Raw genomic sequence first — 18,455 nt, 5'->3', positions numbered from 1 at the left:
CTCATTTTCTTTGGACTGCCTGTCCCCCGACACAGGTATGTGTAGTGCTTGTGTGCATGTGTATGTGTCTGTACACAAACACAACACTCCCTCTCTCTAGGAAAAGTAGCAGATGAGGCTATTTTTGCCTGTTAATTTGGAGTCACTTGTTTGTCATCATCTGGGAACCCTCATCCAAAAACTACTGTTCTAGCTATTGTGTTTCAGCTCTCAAGAATTAATATAAGGCACAGCTTATTTGCCTGCTCTCCTGATGTAATTCTCAAGAACAATTCCCCAGGAATGATCACATCTTCTTTGAGAAGATAGCAGTCTTACTGTTTTGCAGTGCAAAGTAAAATAGGATTATATGGTCTTTTCTTTTGTATTGGTAGAGATGCTAGTTAATGCTAACTAAGAAGCTTATCGTGCCAGAATACCTTAAACCAGATCTCCTGAATGGCAGGTTTCCTGCTGGTGTAACTCTTACACTGGTGCTTTATTGGCATGGCTGCATTTGTTAGGGAGGTGTAATTCTGCCTTTTCCCTTTTCCTTTCCAATCTGAGATGATAAAGCTGCCAGACTAAACCACGCCTGTCTCCATCACTGATTTTCTTGGAGAATAAAATATGTCTACATTGACAGAAAAAGGCAAATTCTTTTCTTTTTTTCTTTTGTGCTTGAAAAAAATCCCTTGTGCTTCTACAGTAAAAGCAAACAAAACCCCTCAAAAAAAAAAAAACCCACCCCTGACATCCCCACTGCCCCCAAACCTTTAACTAGTTTCCATCTCATACTCCTCTCTAACCTGTTCACGTTGCCTCTCAGACCTGCATAGGCAGCTTTGAGATGAACGTTCCTATAAAGATTTGAGAAGGCATTGCCAATTATCTGTGCACAAACTCAGAAGCAGACAAACTAATTTAAAGTGGCTATTCGTGTGGAGATTTGCACTTTCGAAGGGGAAGTCTGTGGTTATTGTAAAAATGGGAATGCCTTTTTTTCAGAACAGCGTGACAGCGAGTACTGGAATTAGTCTTCTCCTTTAGTCTTAAGTTCAAGTGAGAAATAATTAATTATGCTAACTTAATATTTACTTTAAGAAACAAGTCTTAATTAAACCCTTATTTGAAGGCACTCCATTCCATTCCATTTTGATTTAATTAGGACTGCTTCAAGGCTATATCAGTGCCCAAGTAGTATTTCTTATGTATGTATATTTTATCTCTTGAAAAGTTACATCACTTTGAAAGATTAATATCTCTTTCACCTGAAGTAACCAGAATTTTCTAGCAAATGGGCAATTAACAGCTATTAAGAGGTTCTAAAATAGTAGTACTCTGTAATTTTTCAGACAGTCCTAAATTGCCCCTAGCAGAAGGGTCTTTGTCAAGTTTCATTATTATTGCAATTACAGTAGACATTCAAGCTGCTGGCATTTTCCTGAGCAGCGTTTTGGAAGGAAGGCTTAACAAAAAAAACCAAACGCTACTTTTTTGCTTTCTAGTATATACATAACTGTGTTTCTTGAATGTCCATTAGCTGCACTTCCACCTCTAGCAATTAAGTTGAAAATGTCATTAACTTGCTTTCGAAGTAACGCCAGTGTGCAGTGGGTTTTGCTGCTTGAATATGTTCCTGGCTTTGCAGAAAATTTCACTCGATATGATTTTGAAAAGGCCGTTTTTTCAGGTTCTATCATGTACTTTCATCTGTAGCGTAGGTTGTTTTATCCGCAGCTGTCTGCAGCCGCGCTTTCTTTTTTTTTTTGAAGCTCAGTAACTACAGGTTGCAAAACTTGATTTGCTGTGGAATTTCCTGTGCTGTCCTGTGGGAAGTTTAGGTTCAAATCTGTTAATTCATGTTCCTTAGTCTTGGAAATGGCAAAAGTGTGAATGATCCTGGACTAGCAGATCTAATTTAAGGAGTGAATGTGGGAAAACTATACTGTAGTGACCCATCCGGGAAAACAAAAGAGAACCAGTGAGCTGTACAATCTTTCCTTTTCCTGTGCCAAAATAGTGATACTAATTAAAATGCACAGTTTTATCCTGAAGCAGTTGCTTCAGCATCATCGGGCAGATTACTTGGAATGTCCCTCGAGCAACTGGGATAATTTCGGGTAAGGGTGTTTGGCAGAAAGGGCTGTTTCTGTCTGTCAGAAATAGGTTCGCTGAAAGTCAGGTATACTTCACTGTCCATCTAGTCTAAGCTTCTTGGATGCTTTTTATTTAAAAATAAGTTGTTTTAAAAGGAAGGATTTAGTTACACAGCGGTGAACTTGTGAGTAGGTCTACAAATTTATACTCTTTAAAGAAGCACAAGTATTGTTTGCAGTGGATATTCAAGAGCAGGCTGTTTTACATTGCTGCGTAGCTGGAGTACAGGCATACTTTGTTCCCAAAAAGTTCTGTGGAAATGACTGTGAAATTGAAACAAAACCTAAGTTTCAATATACTACTAATAGTTGAAGAACACAAGAGAAGAATGAGAGAATAAGCACAGTATTCCCATCCTGAAAGAATTTAAAATACCATCAGCTTTATCTTTAAATGGTAATCTGCTAATTATCAAATCAAAAAGGAACGCTAAGAGTTGGTGGGTCATGAGTGTGAAAGGGAACCAAGGCTGCTGGGCATGTGTGTTTGTACATATAACTCAGGTAATCAAGAAAAAAAATCAATTTCTCTCTTCAATTCTAGGTGCCATTGATGCTAACGGTACTTAAAAAAGCAACTCTAATGTCCCAGCTGGATTACTGAGCATTTTTGTGATTCCCGGAGGTGCTGCTGTTTAAATAAGAAATTGTCCTTAGTACTTGGCCCCCAGAAGCATCTGCTTGGGTACTGTATGCAAGTCCTTGACATTCTGGAAACAATGGGGATTGGTAAGAATACCACTTCGAAATCAGTGGAGGCAGGAGGCTCAACAGAAGGCAAATATGAGGATGAATCTAAACATCCCACCTTTTTCACCCTGCCTGTAAGTAACACATTCAGGTACTACATAGTCAAGCTCAGTGTGAATCAGTTAATAACGCTGTGTTCTAATTATGTTGTACAAAACCTTTATTTCCACAAGTAGTTAGTAAAGGCTCTTTTCCCACTTGTTACTGTTTATATATAAACATGGCCAATTATGTTGTCTGTAGTATTTCATGTGTGCGCTCCAAAGCAGTGCTGTTCACAGGACGTGCAATACCCCGGCAGTTCATGGGTAGAACAAATAACTGTCCTGCTGCAGAAGGCACCAGCTGCCCCATATGCCCCGAGTTGCTTGACTAAGAGTAGCGGACAACAGCAAGGAAATATTTCCTTGTCTTTTGTTACTTATTCAGATTTTCAGTTGTATCGTTCTGTTGTACATGTCTGCCTCTTAAGAACTCTTCCAGTCTGCTGCAGGTTTCCCCCCACCCTCAGTTGACACTGTTCAGGCTTTGAGGAGCCGTATGTGATGTCTTTCAAGTTTCTGTATATTCCTAGGCATGCTGTTATAGAAATGATCGCTTGCCATGCTTGTAATGTTTTCTGACAAAATATGAAAGGCAGATGTCAAGTACCAAGAGAGAAAACTGAGTGACATGAAGTGTGATTGCAGAGCAAATATTTATTTTAAGACCTTGTGTTTCTTTTTTTTTTCCTTTTATTTTTAAGGTTGTGATAAACGGTGGAGCAACATCCAGCGGTGATCAGGATACAGAAGACACAGAGTTGATGGCCATCTATACTACAGAAAATGGCATAGCAGAAAAGGTATGTGGTGGTTTCCTTCTGGGTGAGAACTCATTCTTGCTTTTTCACTTCTCTTATTTGTCCACACTAATTTTACTTGGCTGAGAGATTTTCTTTCTCTAATCAAACATGCTGACTTGCAGATTCAGATCAGGCTTGGGGGAGCTCTGTCCTCCTGACTCTTCTGGTCACATGTTTTAGTTACAGAACGCGGGGAATGACTCAGCAAATGTTAGAAGCAGTTAATGCACTTTGACCTGGCCAAAATTTGTAATATGCATTTTTTTGATTTCTTCATTTCCATTGGCCTTTTGCATGGTTTCCCTGATAAGGTCTTTCTGTTCTGATCTTCAGTTCTTAACTTTTTCTGCATTTAGTCAAGTAAACTGGTGGTGTTGAGCACCTTCAAAAAGTGGGATCTTTCCTACTCTCTTTCCCAATTTCTTCCAAGCTCCAACCTCATAAACTTAATTTTTCTAGTCATTTTTCCAAGTAGGGGGCTGCTTCTTCTTCTTCTTCTTCTTCTTCTTCTTATTATTATTATTGTGACAGCTTTATGAATGAATTTCAGGTCAGTCATAAAAACCCTTGAATATTTTTCCTTAGGATAATGATGATTGTATCTTAGCTATTCAGGAAGACCCAGCTGAGGCCTCAAAGGAGACCAGTTTGGTTGTGATTTTTTTCCAGCTTTTTTCTCAATTCCATTGTTCCCCAAGCCTGTTCAATAATAATCTTGCAGGCAGAGATGGTGTGAATCTGAGCTTTTGTTTAAAATAAGGAAGAGGATTACAGTAAATCTGAACAGCACCTCTTTCTGAAATGTTTATGTCTAATTGGCTTTGCTGTTAAGCCTTATCTCCCAAAAGCCTCAATTTGACCAAATTTCTCAAGTGTCCTAATGGAAACAAGAACAAAACTCTTCCTGGTTCCAAGTAAGAGCATCATGATGCTCATTTCTTTGAGGCTGTAACTTCTGTTGGGCAAGGGTGGTATCAAAGGGTGTAGTTAAGGTTTTCTGACTCGGACATCAAAATTCACTTCTGAGTTTTAGACTTAAAATATACCCTAAACAGGTGATTCTGACAGAGGTCTTCTAGTGTTACATTTTAAAAGAATGTTATGAATGCCAGGATGTGCCTGTATGTCTCGAATACATCTCTACTACCATCTTGATCATACTGATGTTTTAATGGACAAATTTTGGCAACTGTTGAGATGCATATCTCTGTGATGGCTGATTTTTGGAGCATGCTCAGACTAGCGTGGAGAGAGACAATCTGATAAAAGCCTTGAGCAACAGGTGTTGGGATTAAATTGTGCAACTAGGATAAGCGATCTCTAGACATTAAAGCATGTCTTCGTGGCCTGCTTTTTACTAAACATGTATCTTTCTCCCTTCCGCTTGATCCATGTGATCAGAACTGTAAATGATAGATGATAATTCACCTTAAAGAGACCGTGAGCTTTTAATCAACCAAATCTGCTTGAGTTAAAGCTTTGCTGTGGCTTACAATGAAGGAACAGTGAAAGGAGGAGCTGTAGCAATTAACAGCCTCATATATTAAGATAGTATTTCTGGTAATCTAGGCAAACCTCCTGCTCTTCACTTAAAATAAATGTGTGCATGAAGCATGTTTGTTCTTGGCTTTCCATTCCTCTTGAGAGATCATTCACCAAAAAAAGCATATGAAACACCCTGAATAAAAAGCCTTTAACAAAGAGGACTGAAATGTGCTTAATTGCTGGAGGATGCCCAGTGCTTACATTGTCTCGCAATATTTGTTAGCTAAAACAATAAATATTAGCCGAGATGAAAAATAACTGTATTGCTGCATCCCTATAAAATAAACAATACTATGTTGCTTATTGCTTAATAGAATTAATTTGAACGTGTCGTCAGCTCTTTGTTTAAGGTATTTCTCTAAATGCCTTATTCCCTGCAGTTAATCAGTTTTCTTTTGGTCCTTCCCACTAGTACTTGATAACAGAGCCTTCATCTTGTACTGTTGTTGGTGTTTGCTTCTTAGGATTTTGGGTTTGGTGGTTTGGTTTTGGTTTTTTTGCTCCACCTTTCCCTCTGTCTCATTCCTCCAGCCTCCACCCCCCAGTTTATACTTATTCTGTGCTGTTTTTCATTTTTGTGCTGTCCTACCTTTCGCCAATTAAAAATAAATTAAAAAAAAAAATTAGTCTCTGATTGGTATCTCATTCAAAAAGGTGCAGTTCATTCCCAGCAGTTCCCTACAGTGTACTATGGCATACTTGACAAGCACCAGCACATAGTCAGTATGTTAAACCAGCAGGCACATGCTCGAGATATGAAAAGGTCAGTGACTACCCAGTGACTTATCAGCAGGATAGCCAGACCTCACCCTACTTCTCAAATTCCTCATTGTTCAGTCTTGGTCTCTTTTACGTTCGTTCCCTTTGGCCATTATTTGCTAAGGTTTGATGAAGGTGAAAGCTTCCTCTTCCAAAGCAGAGTAAGTCTGGCTTTTGGAAGGAATGAAGAGTATCCTGGATTTTTTTTTTTAATCCAACCACTTTGCTGTGTAGGACAGACATTGCTGTGACAATTGTGGCTTAAAGTTTTAAATTCTTTTGTTAGAAGACCTATAAACTTCACTTTCTAAAGGAGAGCTTAAATTGGTTAGCAGTTGTTGATCTGTGCCCAAAGAGAGCTTTCTACATGCCACGGACGAGTTGACTTGTTCCTAGGCCTGGTGCCTGCTGATCTTTTTTTGTTCTTTGCAGAGAAATGTAGGCATAAATGTAATCACAAATGAAAAGTTCTGAAAGGTCTAACAAACTTGCTGCGTGTGCCATGGTCTTCCCGGTAGAAATAGGTCATTGTTTCTGATTTCTGCTGCCCAAAGAAGAGGGGGAATATATAGAATAGAATAGAATGGCAGGTGGAACAGTTAAGGAATGTACTTGATGCAACCTCATCAGTCCTGTTAGGAAAATTAGTGTTTGGCACTAAATGGAACAATTAGGTAGCTACTGGATGTTGGTCTGGCAAAGTTAGAAAATAGGCCAAAAGGTGGGTTTCCAAAAGGCAGGGGCCAAAACAGGTCACCAATCTGCACAAATCACTTACTGGATTTTTAGAGAACCTGGTATCCTGCATGGGAACATCATGAACTTTGAAAATCCCATTTCTGTCTGTCCTTGGAAGGAGTAATGCAGGTTGCTCAGTACACAGTGATAGGTGTTTCATCTTTTCAAACTGCAGTCAGGTGGGGAACTATCCAGTTTGTTCTCCCAAATCTGTGTTGCTATTTGGGTGGCTTCAGCAAGCCAACGCTGACGTGATTCATGAAGCAAACAGTTAATTTCTGCTGATACCTCTCTGTTCCTACCTCAGGAGCAGATTTTGTAACCATTCTGACTCTTCCTTCATGACCTCTGCCTCTCTGAAAGTGCATGATGACCTCTTAGTCAAAATGTTGAATAAACAGGCAGTATCACTGGTGAGCAAAGTTCTCAGGTGGGGACCGTATGTTGCAGTGAAATAGAGGAGAGGTGAGGCAATCATAGACATACATATATTTTTTGGTATATATAAGTATGTGTTTGTATAGGCTCTGGGGAGTGGTTTACAAAACTGCTTTATGACAACAGAAAGTATCACAGGAGCTCCTCTGGGCAAATCTTTGTTTTCCTGAGAAAGTTCTTAACAGAAGCCTCTAGTGCTGACAAATTTCCTGCTGTTTGTCCATAACTACATTGGCTGTTGAGTCTTCCTTCTTCTGCCTGTCTTTGTGGGTCAGCCACTTTGTGCCCTACCTTGGATCTGCACGTAATTGCCTTGACGTGAGGTTGTACATGTTTTTTCCTAAGTTCCAGTTAGAGACAAGATGTGTACAGGTTTACTGCTCTTCAGTGCTCTCCCTTCAGTATGAAGTGAAGTTCTAAAACTCAAGATCCTGATTTTTTAAATTTGTTTTGTAGAGAATCAGGTCAGGAGAGGGGTCTTCTGTTTTTCAGTCAATGAAAAAATTGCATCAGTGCTGCGAATTGGCAAGATGAGTTGTGCAGTGAACAACTTCCCTTATTCCTCTGTTTAGGACCTGGACCTTATTTAAACTAACCCTGGTGAGCAGATTGCTCGGTGCTTAATGTTGTTTAAAAGAGTTTTCTGGAATTAGAGTTTCTATATTTTGCTTTTCCACTGTAATACCCTTGACCTTTCCATAGTGATGTGGTCATTTACGCTCCCTGAATTTGAATTAACCCAGTGGCATTTGTTTTCCCAACAGAAATCTGAGGTGAGAGGGAAATACCGTGGATCAGTTTGGCTTCCCTGACCTTGTAGATGATAAATCAAATGGAGATTATCTAAGCATAATCTGTGGATGTGTTGTGATTTTTGAAGAAGTAAAGACCATTTGAGGCAAAGTCACGAGTCTGGCAAAGTTCCAGGTCTTTGTGTAAGGCTACTTCACATGAGTTTGTTATGTTCTAGTGTGGATTAGGTCAGAACAGTAGTTATATAAGGTATTTTTTGGTTAGTTGAGCTGAAATGATAAAATCTGATACTTCCTCCTGCTTTTGTTGTTGGTATTTGGGCTTTGGAGCCTTGTATTTTTGTTCTCGGGAATTTCAAAACCAGATAGTTTGAACGAAACAATTCCACTTAGTTGTAAAGAAGAAATGATTGAGCTGAATCGTGTTTTAATGGAAAATCTTCAGGGATTTTGATGCGAGTATGTGTGGTCATTTGTCTGTTAGCTCTCTGCAAATTAGGGCACATGGTAGGCCAGAATGTGGTCTTGCATAAATTCCTGTCGGTTTGGAGTAAGTCCCCTTGACTAATAAAAATTGGCCATGGATGTATTCAGTTATAATGATTAGCATTTTTCTTGACTGCTTGAATGTGGGGTGGAAGCAAAAATAATAAATCTTGTGGCTAAAAAAGGTTAACCAAGACTGAAACTGAGTAAGAATTAAGCGGGGAAGCAATTACCTTAATAAGGAACTTTCTTGCCTCTGATTTTGGTCTCTTATGCAAGGATAGCCATTCTGCTTTGAAAATAGCCATTGTTGACTCTTCCACTTACTTCTGATTCTTCCCTTTTTTCTTCTTTGTTTTTTCTTTTTTCTTTTTTTTAAATAAACAGTTCTGTCATGATAATCCCATTTTTTGGGCACCTTTTGGCTGCCAGATCGGTTATATCATAAAAGAACAATTGTTGTCTTAGTATAAATAAGCAGGGAAGTTCAGTAGCTACAGCTGGAGATGAGCTTGTTGTCAGAGGTAAAAGGCTTTAAAAATGTAACATATCAAGGTTGCGTGGGAGTATTATACCAGCCCTGGAGTATCTGGGAATTGCCTGATAATTCAAATTCAGCTTATTCATATGTAACAGTAACCTACTGTTGTTGTTTGTGTCCTCCTCCACTTTTTTTTACCCTGCCCGCCTTTCTGCCCCCCCCCCCCCCCCCATCAAAATAGAGCTCTTTGGCAGAGACACTGGACAGCAGTGGCAGTTTGGATGCACAGAGAACTGACATGATTTACACTATCGAAGATGTTCCTCCTTGGTATCTCTGCATATTTTTGGGGTTACAGGTATGTTTCAAAACAGCTATAATATTTTTCTGTGTAACTTTTAAAGTTCGTTTAGCATTTTCTGTGTAGTTCATTGCATTTGTGTCTGTGATAATTTTATTCTTCCCACGCTCTCACATGTTTGAATAAAATGTTAAGATAGTTTCTTCTGAAGTTGATCACAAAGATTACTGTGTTGATAATGATCTATATTACTGTTTGCTGGCATATGCATTTGTGAGATTCACTTCAATATTTAGTCTTCTAAGCTGCTGTTAGCAAATAAATGAGCAAATGCTAAGTGGTAAGTTTTAGAAAGTGACATCTGGCACCTCTGAAATTAAAGATGGGGAGAGATAATGGTTTAGTCCTGAAATATTGAATATTAAAGCTGCTACTGTAATAATTTCAATTCTGCAAGCTTGATAGCCTCATCCTGGACCTGTAGGCTTGCTAGTAAGTGGGGCAGGCAAATTCTACACTCTCTGGAGTGAGAGTGTGTGCTTCCTGCAATGAGTAGGACTCTAGTGGTGAGCTGGACCCTACTACCAGCTCAGCTACTCATTTGTGTGAAGCTGAACAGCTCATTTCATCTCCTTTCTTTCTCAAATGGTAATAATATCTGTCCCACAGGAATGCTGAGAATTTGTTAATATCTGTAAAGTATGTTGAGATCTCCAAACAAATACATTCCAGAGCATCCTTTTTGTTTCTGCCTTTCCTCAAGGACAGGCAGTTCTGTAGGATTATATTTTTACTTGCATTGTTGAATATGGTGACTCTTATTTGTTTGTTTGCTTAATGTATTTGGATTGAAAAAGAATTAATGAGTACCTAGTTTCTGGTACTTGGGAATGAGCTTATTTGCATCCTAGTTTCTGTGTGCTCTTAAGTTCATTTGTAAGCTAATGGTTTTTCACATGGTTGAAAGTGAATGCAGTTATTTATCTGCTTTTCTGAGTTAGAAGCTGTTTTCAGCATAGTTTCCTAGATACCTCCTCATCAAGAACAGTAGCCGAGTAGCTATTTAAATAACCTACTTTATCCTACAGAAATAGCGATCATTAGCAGCAGACTAGTGGTAGCTCGACATAGAGGGGAAATATTTGAAGAAATGCTCAGGACCGGGAAGTGAGAGCTTTGGTGGATAATTCAAAAGCAAAAATATCTGGTGAAAAAAAAAAGATGGTCATAAATTCATTTACTTACTAGTATTGGCTGCAGTATTAACAAACCATTTTTCTCTTTACAGCATTACTTAACATGTTTCAGTGGAACTATAGCAGTGCCCTTTTTGCTAGCTGATGCCATGTGTGTTGGATTTGACCAGTGGGCTACCAGCCAGTTGATTGGGACCATTTTCTTCTGCGTGGGCATCACTACATTGTTACAAACAACTTTCGGGTGCAGGTGAGATTCAGGACTTGTTTGTAGTTGTTGAGATGGTGATAAGCCTAGATATCTGTTGGGATTTCCAGAATGCAGTCCAAGATCCAAGAGGTAGGTAGTCTATTTTCAAAGGATAAACATGAAACGCAAGATAGCAGGTCAAATACAGGGCAGTTAGGGAAAGCTTTTGGAAAGCTGCTCCCAAAAAAAGGTGGATCTGAAATCAGAGGAGGCATTCCAAGGGTAAGAAAATACAGCAGGGACAAGGAGAGGGAAGGAGGAGGAGGGAAATCCATGAGGATGGAGAAGGTAGAAGTGTTTCTGGGGGAAAGGAGAAATTCATATACCTTGGTAAAGAGGAACTAATTTTGATATTTTTATTAGTTTCTTGAATGATACTATAATGATCAAGAATTATATTCTTGCCAATATTTAGGTGATTGTGATTAGTCCTACAGCAGATTGTGTGCTTGTTCCCATAAAGGGCTTGTCAAATTAAAAGGCAGGGAAAAATTATGAGGGTAACTTTTTATTCTCTGAACTGACTGTCTTTGTTACCTTCCAATACAAACAAATAATTTGTTTTTATTTGTCAGTTGCTCTGAGTTGCAGGTAATGATCTTTTCTTGAACTGGGAAGAAACACATATGTCAGTGTAGCCTCACTGGGATGCCCGTACCTCTCCTTTGGTCTGCTCTCCTTAGGAGGATGCAAGAGACCAGTTCAAGTGTTAGCAAATACTCATAAAAATCTGGTGTTGGTATGAACAGGATGTTGTAAGTTTTATTAACATGAAGATGATTTATTTTTTTTTTTAAATGTATGTTCTACAGTAAACACTGCAGAGAGGTGTTTGACATGTTTACTTAAACTTTTGTTGACACTGCCTGTGGGAACTGGGAATAGCTAAAACCTGCAGTGTTATTACTTCATCTTGAATAAACCAAGAGTGATAAGTAAAACCAGAAGAAAAGTGCGTATTTTAAGAGTATGCCCTCATGTGGTTACTTGAATGATTCATGGGTCATTTAGTTCAATTTAAGAACAATGTGAGCTGAAATCTTGCATTCCAATAGAAAATGGACAAACACCCCCCACATTTTTAAACATTTATCTAAGAAACAGAATCTTTGGGTGGAAAAGTTATCTCAGTAGGATGCAGAAGGCAAGCCTATGATGGATCACTTGCAGTTGTAGATCAGCTTTTCATCTGAAAATTTTCCAAATATTTCAGGTTTTCCAATGTAATCTTTAGTTGCTATTTTAGTTAGCTTTAGTTAGTCTTTTTTCCTTTGAAAAAAACCTTCCCTTTATTTTTTTACTATGTCTTACTCAACTTCTTAAATCGCTCCATTGTTTTGGATGAAAAGTTCATTCTGATGAAAAAACAGCGTAATGAAAACTGTTGAAAGAGAAAATTTTCTTTCCCCAATGTATTTTCTTTTAGTCAAGGCTACCTGCAGTTAATAATCATATTTTCTGCCTGATTGACTCTTTGTGCTCATAGGGTAGCTTGCCTTAGCTGCAGTCATAAATTTTCAAGTAAGGAGGCAGAGGAGCAGAATTGTGCCCTTCGGTGTTTTGTACCTCTCTTTTAATGGGAGTGATGTATTTTTTTTTCCCCATCTTCTATTTGTGCTTTATATAGGGAATCGAGGGATTATTGACGTAGGCAGGAACTGCAAGATAAGGTCTTTTATTGTTCGACTTTGAGTGTCTCCACCCTGGATTTACTGAAGTTTAAAATATTCCAATTTTGTAAGAAGTGCAGTTGTGGATGGAGATGAACTCAAAGGGGATCTTGGTTTTCCTATACTTCTACCAGCATTCTTCTGTCTCAAATTTATCAGAAAAAGCTTCTATGCTTCCTGAGACTTGTATCTCTTCACAGAACTAAAGTTTGTCATAATCTGGTTTTTTCCCCTAACTAATCTTGGGCTCTTTCTCTTTATTACATAGTATAGAGTGATTTGGGGCTCTTGCAGAAACCATTGTGGTCCCATCAGTTTGCAATGCTCTGTTCCTTCTGTATAATCCCACCTCTGTTCTCCATGGTGCTTTGTTTTGGGGTTTTTTCCCCTTTTTCGTGGTTTCCACTTGCACTGTGAAGTACATGTTTATATATTGAAGAGGCAATTGTGTTTGGGTCTTAAAATAAGTGAACTTGTATTTAAGGAGAAAATTTCTGCAGTTGAATGTTTTATAACTATTTAACATGTGATTCTGGTTTTATGTAAGGGTGGCAATGGGGTATAGCAGCAATGTTCTCTAAATGAGATTTTAAAGTATTTATTGGCAAGTTTGTCAACTGCAAAGTATTTCAGCAAATAAAGCCACTATGGTTTCAAAAGGTCAAATTCCATGGTTTAAAGGTCCTTCAAGATGGATTTAGCTCAATTATGTGGCAGAGTTGTGGTCAATTTGGTACCCATACTAATTTTAGGAATTCAGGCTATTTGTTAGATTATGTAATATGCCAAAAGATTTGGCAAGGATTCAGAGTAATTAGTATGACTGAGACAATCAAATACAGCTTTAACATACTTCAACATTTTAGGTTTGTTACCGTGCCCATCGCTACGTTGTCTAAAGCATTCTTGCATCTGTGTGACATGTTAAGATAAGGAAGACATTTCCAGGTGACTTAAACTGCATAAATAGCTCTGTCTTCACAAGGGCTGGTGCCAAAATTGAGCAACTTCACAATTTAGATGTGAAATTAAAATGATATCCTAATCATAAGCTGGTGGTACTTTACCCAGGTAGTAGTGAATGCCTGGCTTAGCAATGGGAAAGCTATTTTGTAAGTCATGTTCCAAACTGCAGCTGTCTCTTCAGAAAGAGACTGGTCTTGGTTGGCTGATTTTGACTAAGAAGTTTTAAATTAAAATTTTTTAAAAAAGACTTTTTATTTCTGCTTAGAAAGAAAAAAAAGGCGATATTTTGAGCTTACTGGCCCTTTTGGTAAATATTCCAAGTTAACTGTCTCATGTAAAGGTTGAGTGGATAGCTAAGTGAGACCTGCTAAGATGTTATTAGTCAATATGTACACAGGGTATTTTATGTGATACAAAACTCACAATCTGGGCCTGAGTCTTCGTACAACTGACTTCATCACTGGAGAATGTGTTTGCAATGTATGTTTACAAAATCATTACGGGGGGGACAGAGTACTGTGTAGGTGGGATAGAGAAGTAACAGCTTGTTACAGGTATTGCATATTTTGCCATGGGCACCAGCTTGCTCAGTGTGCTTAATGAACCTTGAAAAATAAGGTGAATCATTCACTGGTAGCTACCGACCATTTCTTCACCAAAGATAAAGCTTTGATTTTTGCTTGAAGAAACTTAGAAGCAAATTGCATGCCAGTCAGGTGTGCTCAGATGGCTGGTGTATTTTATGAAGTTTGACTTCCTAATGTATTTTTCAATATTTGTGGTAAGTGGGTCGGTTTTTTAGATTGCTCATGACCCAAACTCCTTTCCAATGGTAGTTCAACTGTTCTAACTTCCTGCCTGTGAACTTTACAACTACTGTTAGTAACATGCTTCTGGTTTGATCTTTTTCGTGTTAAGCGTGTATAGGATTCTTTTCCCCCCAGATTTTTTTTTCTTTTTTTCCCATCTCCGTGCCTTTTCTGATGTTAATCTGAATCTGCTAGAGTTAGTGCTTTTTCCTTTATTGGTGTTTGCACTGGCATCGAGGCACTTCATTGCAGCTGTAAAACAGCCATAAACACGGTGCAGTAACTAGAGCCGCATGAGCAGTTAAGTGTTCCACGTGTTACAGTTTGAGATCTGCTATTAAAGAGAATCTTATTACAATCCATTAATGATGGTATTTATAGAATAGTTCAAAGTGCATCTTCGCTGTAGTTAAGTAACATTTGGATATTTGTGATGTTATGCAAGCTATGGTTGATTCAGTAAATACGTAGTTGGTGCTGGTAGATGCTTTTTAGATCTTAAACCTTTTGGGAAGTGTAAATGCCAATGCTAAGAATGTCCTCTTGAAATTCTTGCAACATTTCTGTTTATTGCTGGTAGCCACCTGGAACATCTAATCAGCTCTTATCAACCTAATAGTTATTTACACATACACTTAAAGATGAATGTATAAATGACTGTACTTCAAGTCACGCAGGGGGAGGGTACTGAGTATGCAGGCTGCATACTGGTCTATCAGAGAGCTTTTTTAATGTGGCAGGACGGTAAAAGCTGCATGTTCAGCAGTCTGGCTGGTACTTATATCAGAATGTGCATCTGTATCCCTGTTGCGCTGCTGAGTCAAAACCTTAAATCGATATTTGGTACCTGTGTGTTGGTATCTGGTAATTATCTGTTATAGGCGTTGTATTAATAACTTCATGCATGTAGTGTCTTCTGTTAGGTCTTTGGTTTGTGAAGTCTTAGTATTTCTATGGCTGTTCTTTTTAATAAGAAATTCTAATATTTCACATTTTTAATAACCCCCAATAAAGGATGGTTTTGAGGATGAGTAACCATCTAACTGCAATTGATATCCTGACACGGTACCGTAACACTGAGAAATGTCAGCATCTCTTCTTTCCCTTTCCACCAGGTTACCCTTGTTTCAAGCGAGTGCTTTTGCATTCTTAGCACCTGCTAGAGCAATACTCTCCCTGGAGAAGTGGAAATGTAATAATACAGGTAATTGTCGTTTATGCTTGTTCAGGTTTAAGTGACAAATGACCCAGATCACGTATAGTGTAACTGCCAAACCTTTTGATATGGAAATGAAGTAATGAGCAGTGAATATGAAAAATTCTCTCCTTTTTACAATGTTAAAACTTTGTGCCTTGGAAAAAGATTCCTAAAAATAGCCTTGTGGAATTCTGTTTCTGGCGCTTTTTTAAATATAAAAAATGTTGACAAAAGAAATCTTAGCAGTAGCATAAAACAATTCTTTTGTTAACAATGTAGAGAAAGGCAGAAGGATTCCGTAAATGTTCCTTTCCAGTATTTGGAAATAGTGAGTCCAATCAAGCCCTTTTAAGTTGAGTAGTAGGAAGTTTGAGCAATGTTCAGCATCACCTCAAGACCAGTATTTTTACCTGTTCAATTCATACCTGAGAGGTTTTGCAGAGCAAGCTTTGACAATATTTAGCTGTTCATATTAACTTTTTCTTTGCTAACGCCATCATCCTGAAAGGTTTTGAATTTATTTAGAGTGAAAATGTGCAGTAAAACTGCTTGGGTAGGGGGCTTTTGCTTAGGTTAGAAAACTGAAGTGGAAAAGGCTCTGGCATTTTTTAATGGGGTGTGGTTATTCAGTAATAAGGCTGTGGGCAGTGCAAGGCAGCAGTATAGAGAAGCAGGCTGCTTGCTTCTAATTAAAGTTCTTCCCGGGGGTCCTTGATTCTCTAATAATTTATATTATTCATGTGTTTATACATCTCTCTTGATTCACTTACGATCATCTAATTAGTTTTCCTGATGTTTTTTCTGTAGAAAACTTAGCTTTGAGCATTCACATTTTCTCACTGGGGGAGTCAGATTTAGCTCCTGAGAAACAGCATGTGGGTTTCAGTGCCCAAGTTTTAAAGGCAAACTGTGGTGTGCTTTAGTAGTGCTAACTGTGTTGGATATTCCTGTGCACCAAAATGTGCAGGTATCCTAATACACACCTTGCTGAAAGAAAATACTCTCTGATAAGCTTTGATGGCAAAGCAATTTTTTCCACTACTTCGGCTTTTCAAATGAGACTTTGCTGCATCTTGCTCTTGAACCTTTTAACCTTCAAAAAGGGTCAGATGGGGTTGTTATCATGGGTCAATTCATCATTCAGCGAGTGACCTAAATTGGTGAACAACAAATGTTGGAGTACTTGATTCCTAGGGTGCAGTTGAGTAATTCTCCATTCATCCTTTTACTGGAGTGGGAAGAGAACCCCTAATTGACCTTTGTTTCTGAAAGTTATGGGTTTTTTCCACTTTGGTACAGTGGATAGAATTAGTGGTTAGCTCTTGGGGAATGTAAGCATGCTATTACTTGATTTGTAGCATTGCAGAACTTTATTCTGTGTAAATCAAGGCTCGTTTGTCAGACACAGCTTGAGGAGAGATTTATTTTTTATTAAATAATGCTAAAATGGCTGAGGAATAAATACCTGTGTTTTTTCTTTTCTTCCTTTTGTAAGATATAACAGTTACAAACGGAACAACAGAACTGCTTCACACTGAGCACATCTGGTATCCCAGAATACGAGAGGTAATGTAGGAGTAGCCTTTAGCTGTTGATCTGTCCGATTCCAGTTAAGTTTCTCACCTAACCATCTGTGTGTTCTCATCTTTAAGTTGGTAATTTCTTCTTTCACTGCAATTTTCATTTGAATATATCCCTTTACTCATTTCATGGAAGTCTTCCATCTTTTCAACTTGTTCATTGCTGGACAGCAAATACAAGGAGTTAGTTACCACATTCCAAAAGATGCGCAGTAAAATGCACAAGCAAGATGAATACTCTTCTTATAACACTTTGTGATTTGTGCTCACTGCTAGCAGTTCAGCTGCTACCAGACCACTTGCCTGCTGTCACTCTGTTCAGTAGGCTGTCCCGTGGAAGGTAAATATGCAGTTAGCAAATCTGGTTCATCCCTAGGTGTCTTAAGTTGGAGACTATTCTAATAAGACGTTGATTCTGCCAAGAGACTTGCTGAAATGTATCAAACTCCTTCTCCACTCGCAGCATTGCAGTCTGAACTTCGTCATGCTCTGCAGAGCCCAGGATGAGGGTTGTGCCCAGGCATCACACTAGAGTGGTAGATAGCGTAGTCCAAATTAAGGCGTGTGTCATGGAATTTATCTCCCATCCCGTTGCTTTGGGCTGCAAACTTTTTCTTAATTAAAAACAACCCCTCTCTCTTCCCCATGTTCAAACCATAGCTACATCCTGCCAAGAGCCCTGCAGCCAAGAGGGCTGACAGTCTCCTGAGACCACAACGCTGCTCTATACCAGCTTCTAAGGAGCACTTGTGAACAATGCAGCATACACTCTGCCCCTAGGAGCTAGGAGCATCACCTCCGTGGCGCCAGCAACCCTTGCCGGTTCGATCTGAGAGCTTAAAGGTTAGCCTGGAACCCAGGTCTCCTGTCTGACAGTGTGATGTGCTATCCACACAACTACCAGACTGGCCCACTGGTCTGTTGTGTAATAGTTTTGTGGAGAAAACCATAAGTGTTATGCTTAAGCAATAAGTCACTTAAACATAATGAGCTGTTTTATGACAAAAAATTTGCTGAGTTCTTCTGTGTCACTGAATTCTTTTAACTGCAGTTTGTAATCCAGAGCAGAAAAAGAAATGTTTTAGGTTTGCTTGTAAGATTTGACTGAACTGTCTCTTTCCCGTTCTTGTGTGTTCAGATCCAAGGTGCTATTATCATGTCCTCCTTGATAGAAGTGGTGATCGGTTTGCTTGGCCTTCCCGGCGCCCTGTTGCGGTACATTGGACCTCTGACCATCACGCCAACTGTTGCTCTCATCGGCCTCTCCGGTTTCCAAGCTGCTGGAGAAAGAGCAGGCAAACACTGGGGTATCGCGATGTTGTAAGTACTCCTGGGTGTTCTTGGCTTAGGCCGGGGGTCCCAGTTGGTAAGTCATCATGCAGGAATTTTGGAGTGCCTGGGAAAAGCCAGAGTCTGCTTGGCTGCCAACGGTAGCATTGCAGTGCTCCCAGCATGGAGAAATACCGTGTGCAGGAATGCAAGTGCGTCTGGGTAGGGTCAGCTGGCAATTTGGGAACAAGGACAGCAGCAACTCAAGGAGGCAGGAAAGGATAA

At 39.0% G+C, this 18,455-nt stretch overlaps 1 protein-coding gene across 4 annotated transcripts in view; it reads left to right on the top strand.

Annotated features, from left to right (window-relative positions):
• The window catches only part of SLC23A2 (solute carrier family 23 member 2), a 57,905-nt gene that overhangs the window by 22,119 nt on the left and 17,331 nt on the right, over positions 1-18,455 (top strand). For all 4 annotated transcript variants that reach the window (XR_012652563.1, XM_075043685.1, XM_075043686.1 and 1 more), the window contains 7 exons: positions 2,683-2,962; positions 3,634-3,732; positions 9,173-9,289; positions 10,521-10,678; positions 15,239-15,327; positions 16,817-16,887; positions 18,040-18,221. Coding sequence is in view for 3 of the 4 variants with exons in the window: in XM_075043685.1 (XP_074899786.1) it covers positions 2,831-2,962; positions 3,634-3,732; positions 9,173-9,289; positions 10,521-10,678; positions 15,239-15,327; positions 16,817-16,887; positions 18,040-18,221 (848 nt within the window). In the remaining variant the exon portion in view is untranslated. The remainder of the gene's footprint in view (positions 1-2,682; positions 2,963-3,633; positions 3,733-9,172; positions 9,290-10,520; positions 10,679-15,238; positions 15,328-16,816; positions 16,888-18,039; positions 18,222-18,455) is intronic.

Source organism: Buteo buteo, chromosome 12 (assembly GCF_964188355.1).
Source record: "Buteo buteo chromosome 12, bButBut1.hap1.1, whole genome shotgun sequence".
NCBI classification, from domain to species: Eukaryota; Metazoa; Chordata; class Aves; order Accipitriformes; family Accipitridae; genus Buteo; species Buteo buteo.
Note: the sequence above shows the minus strand (reverse complement) of the source record. Positions and strands in the feature narration are given on the sequence as shown.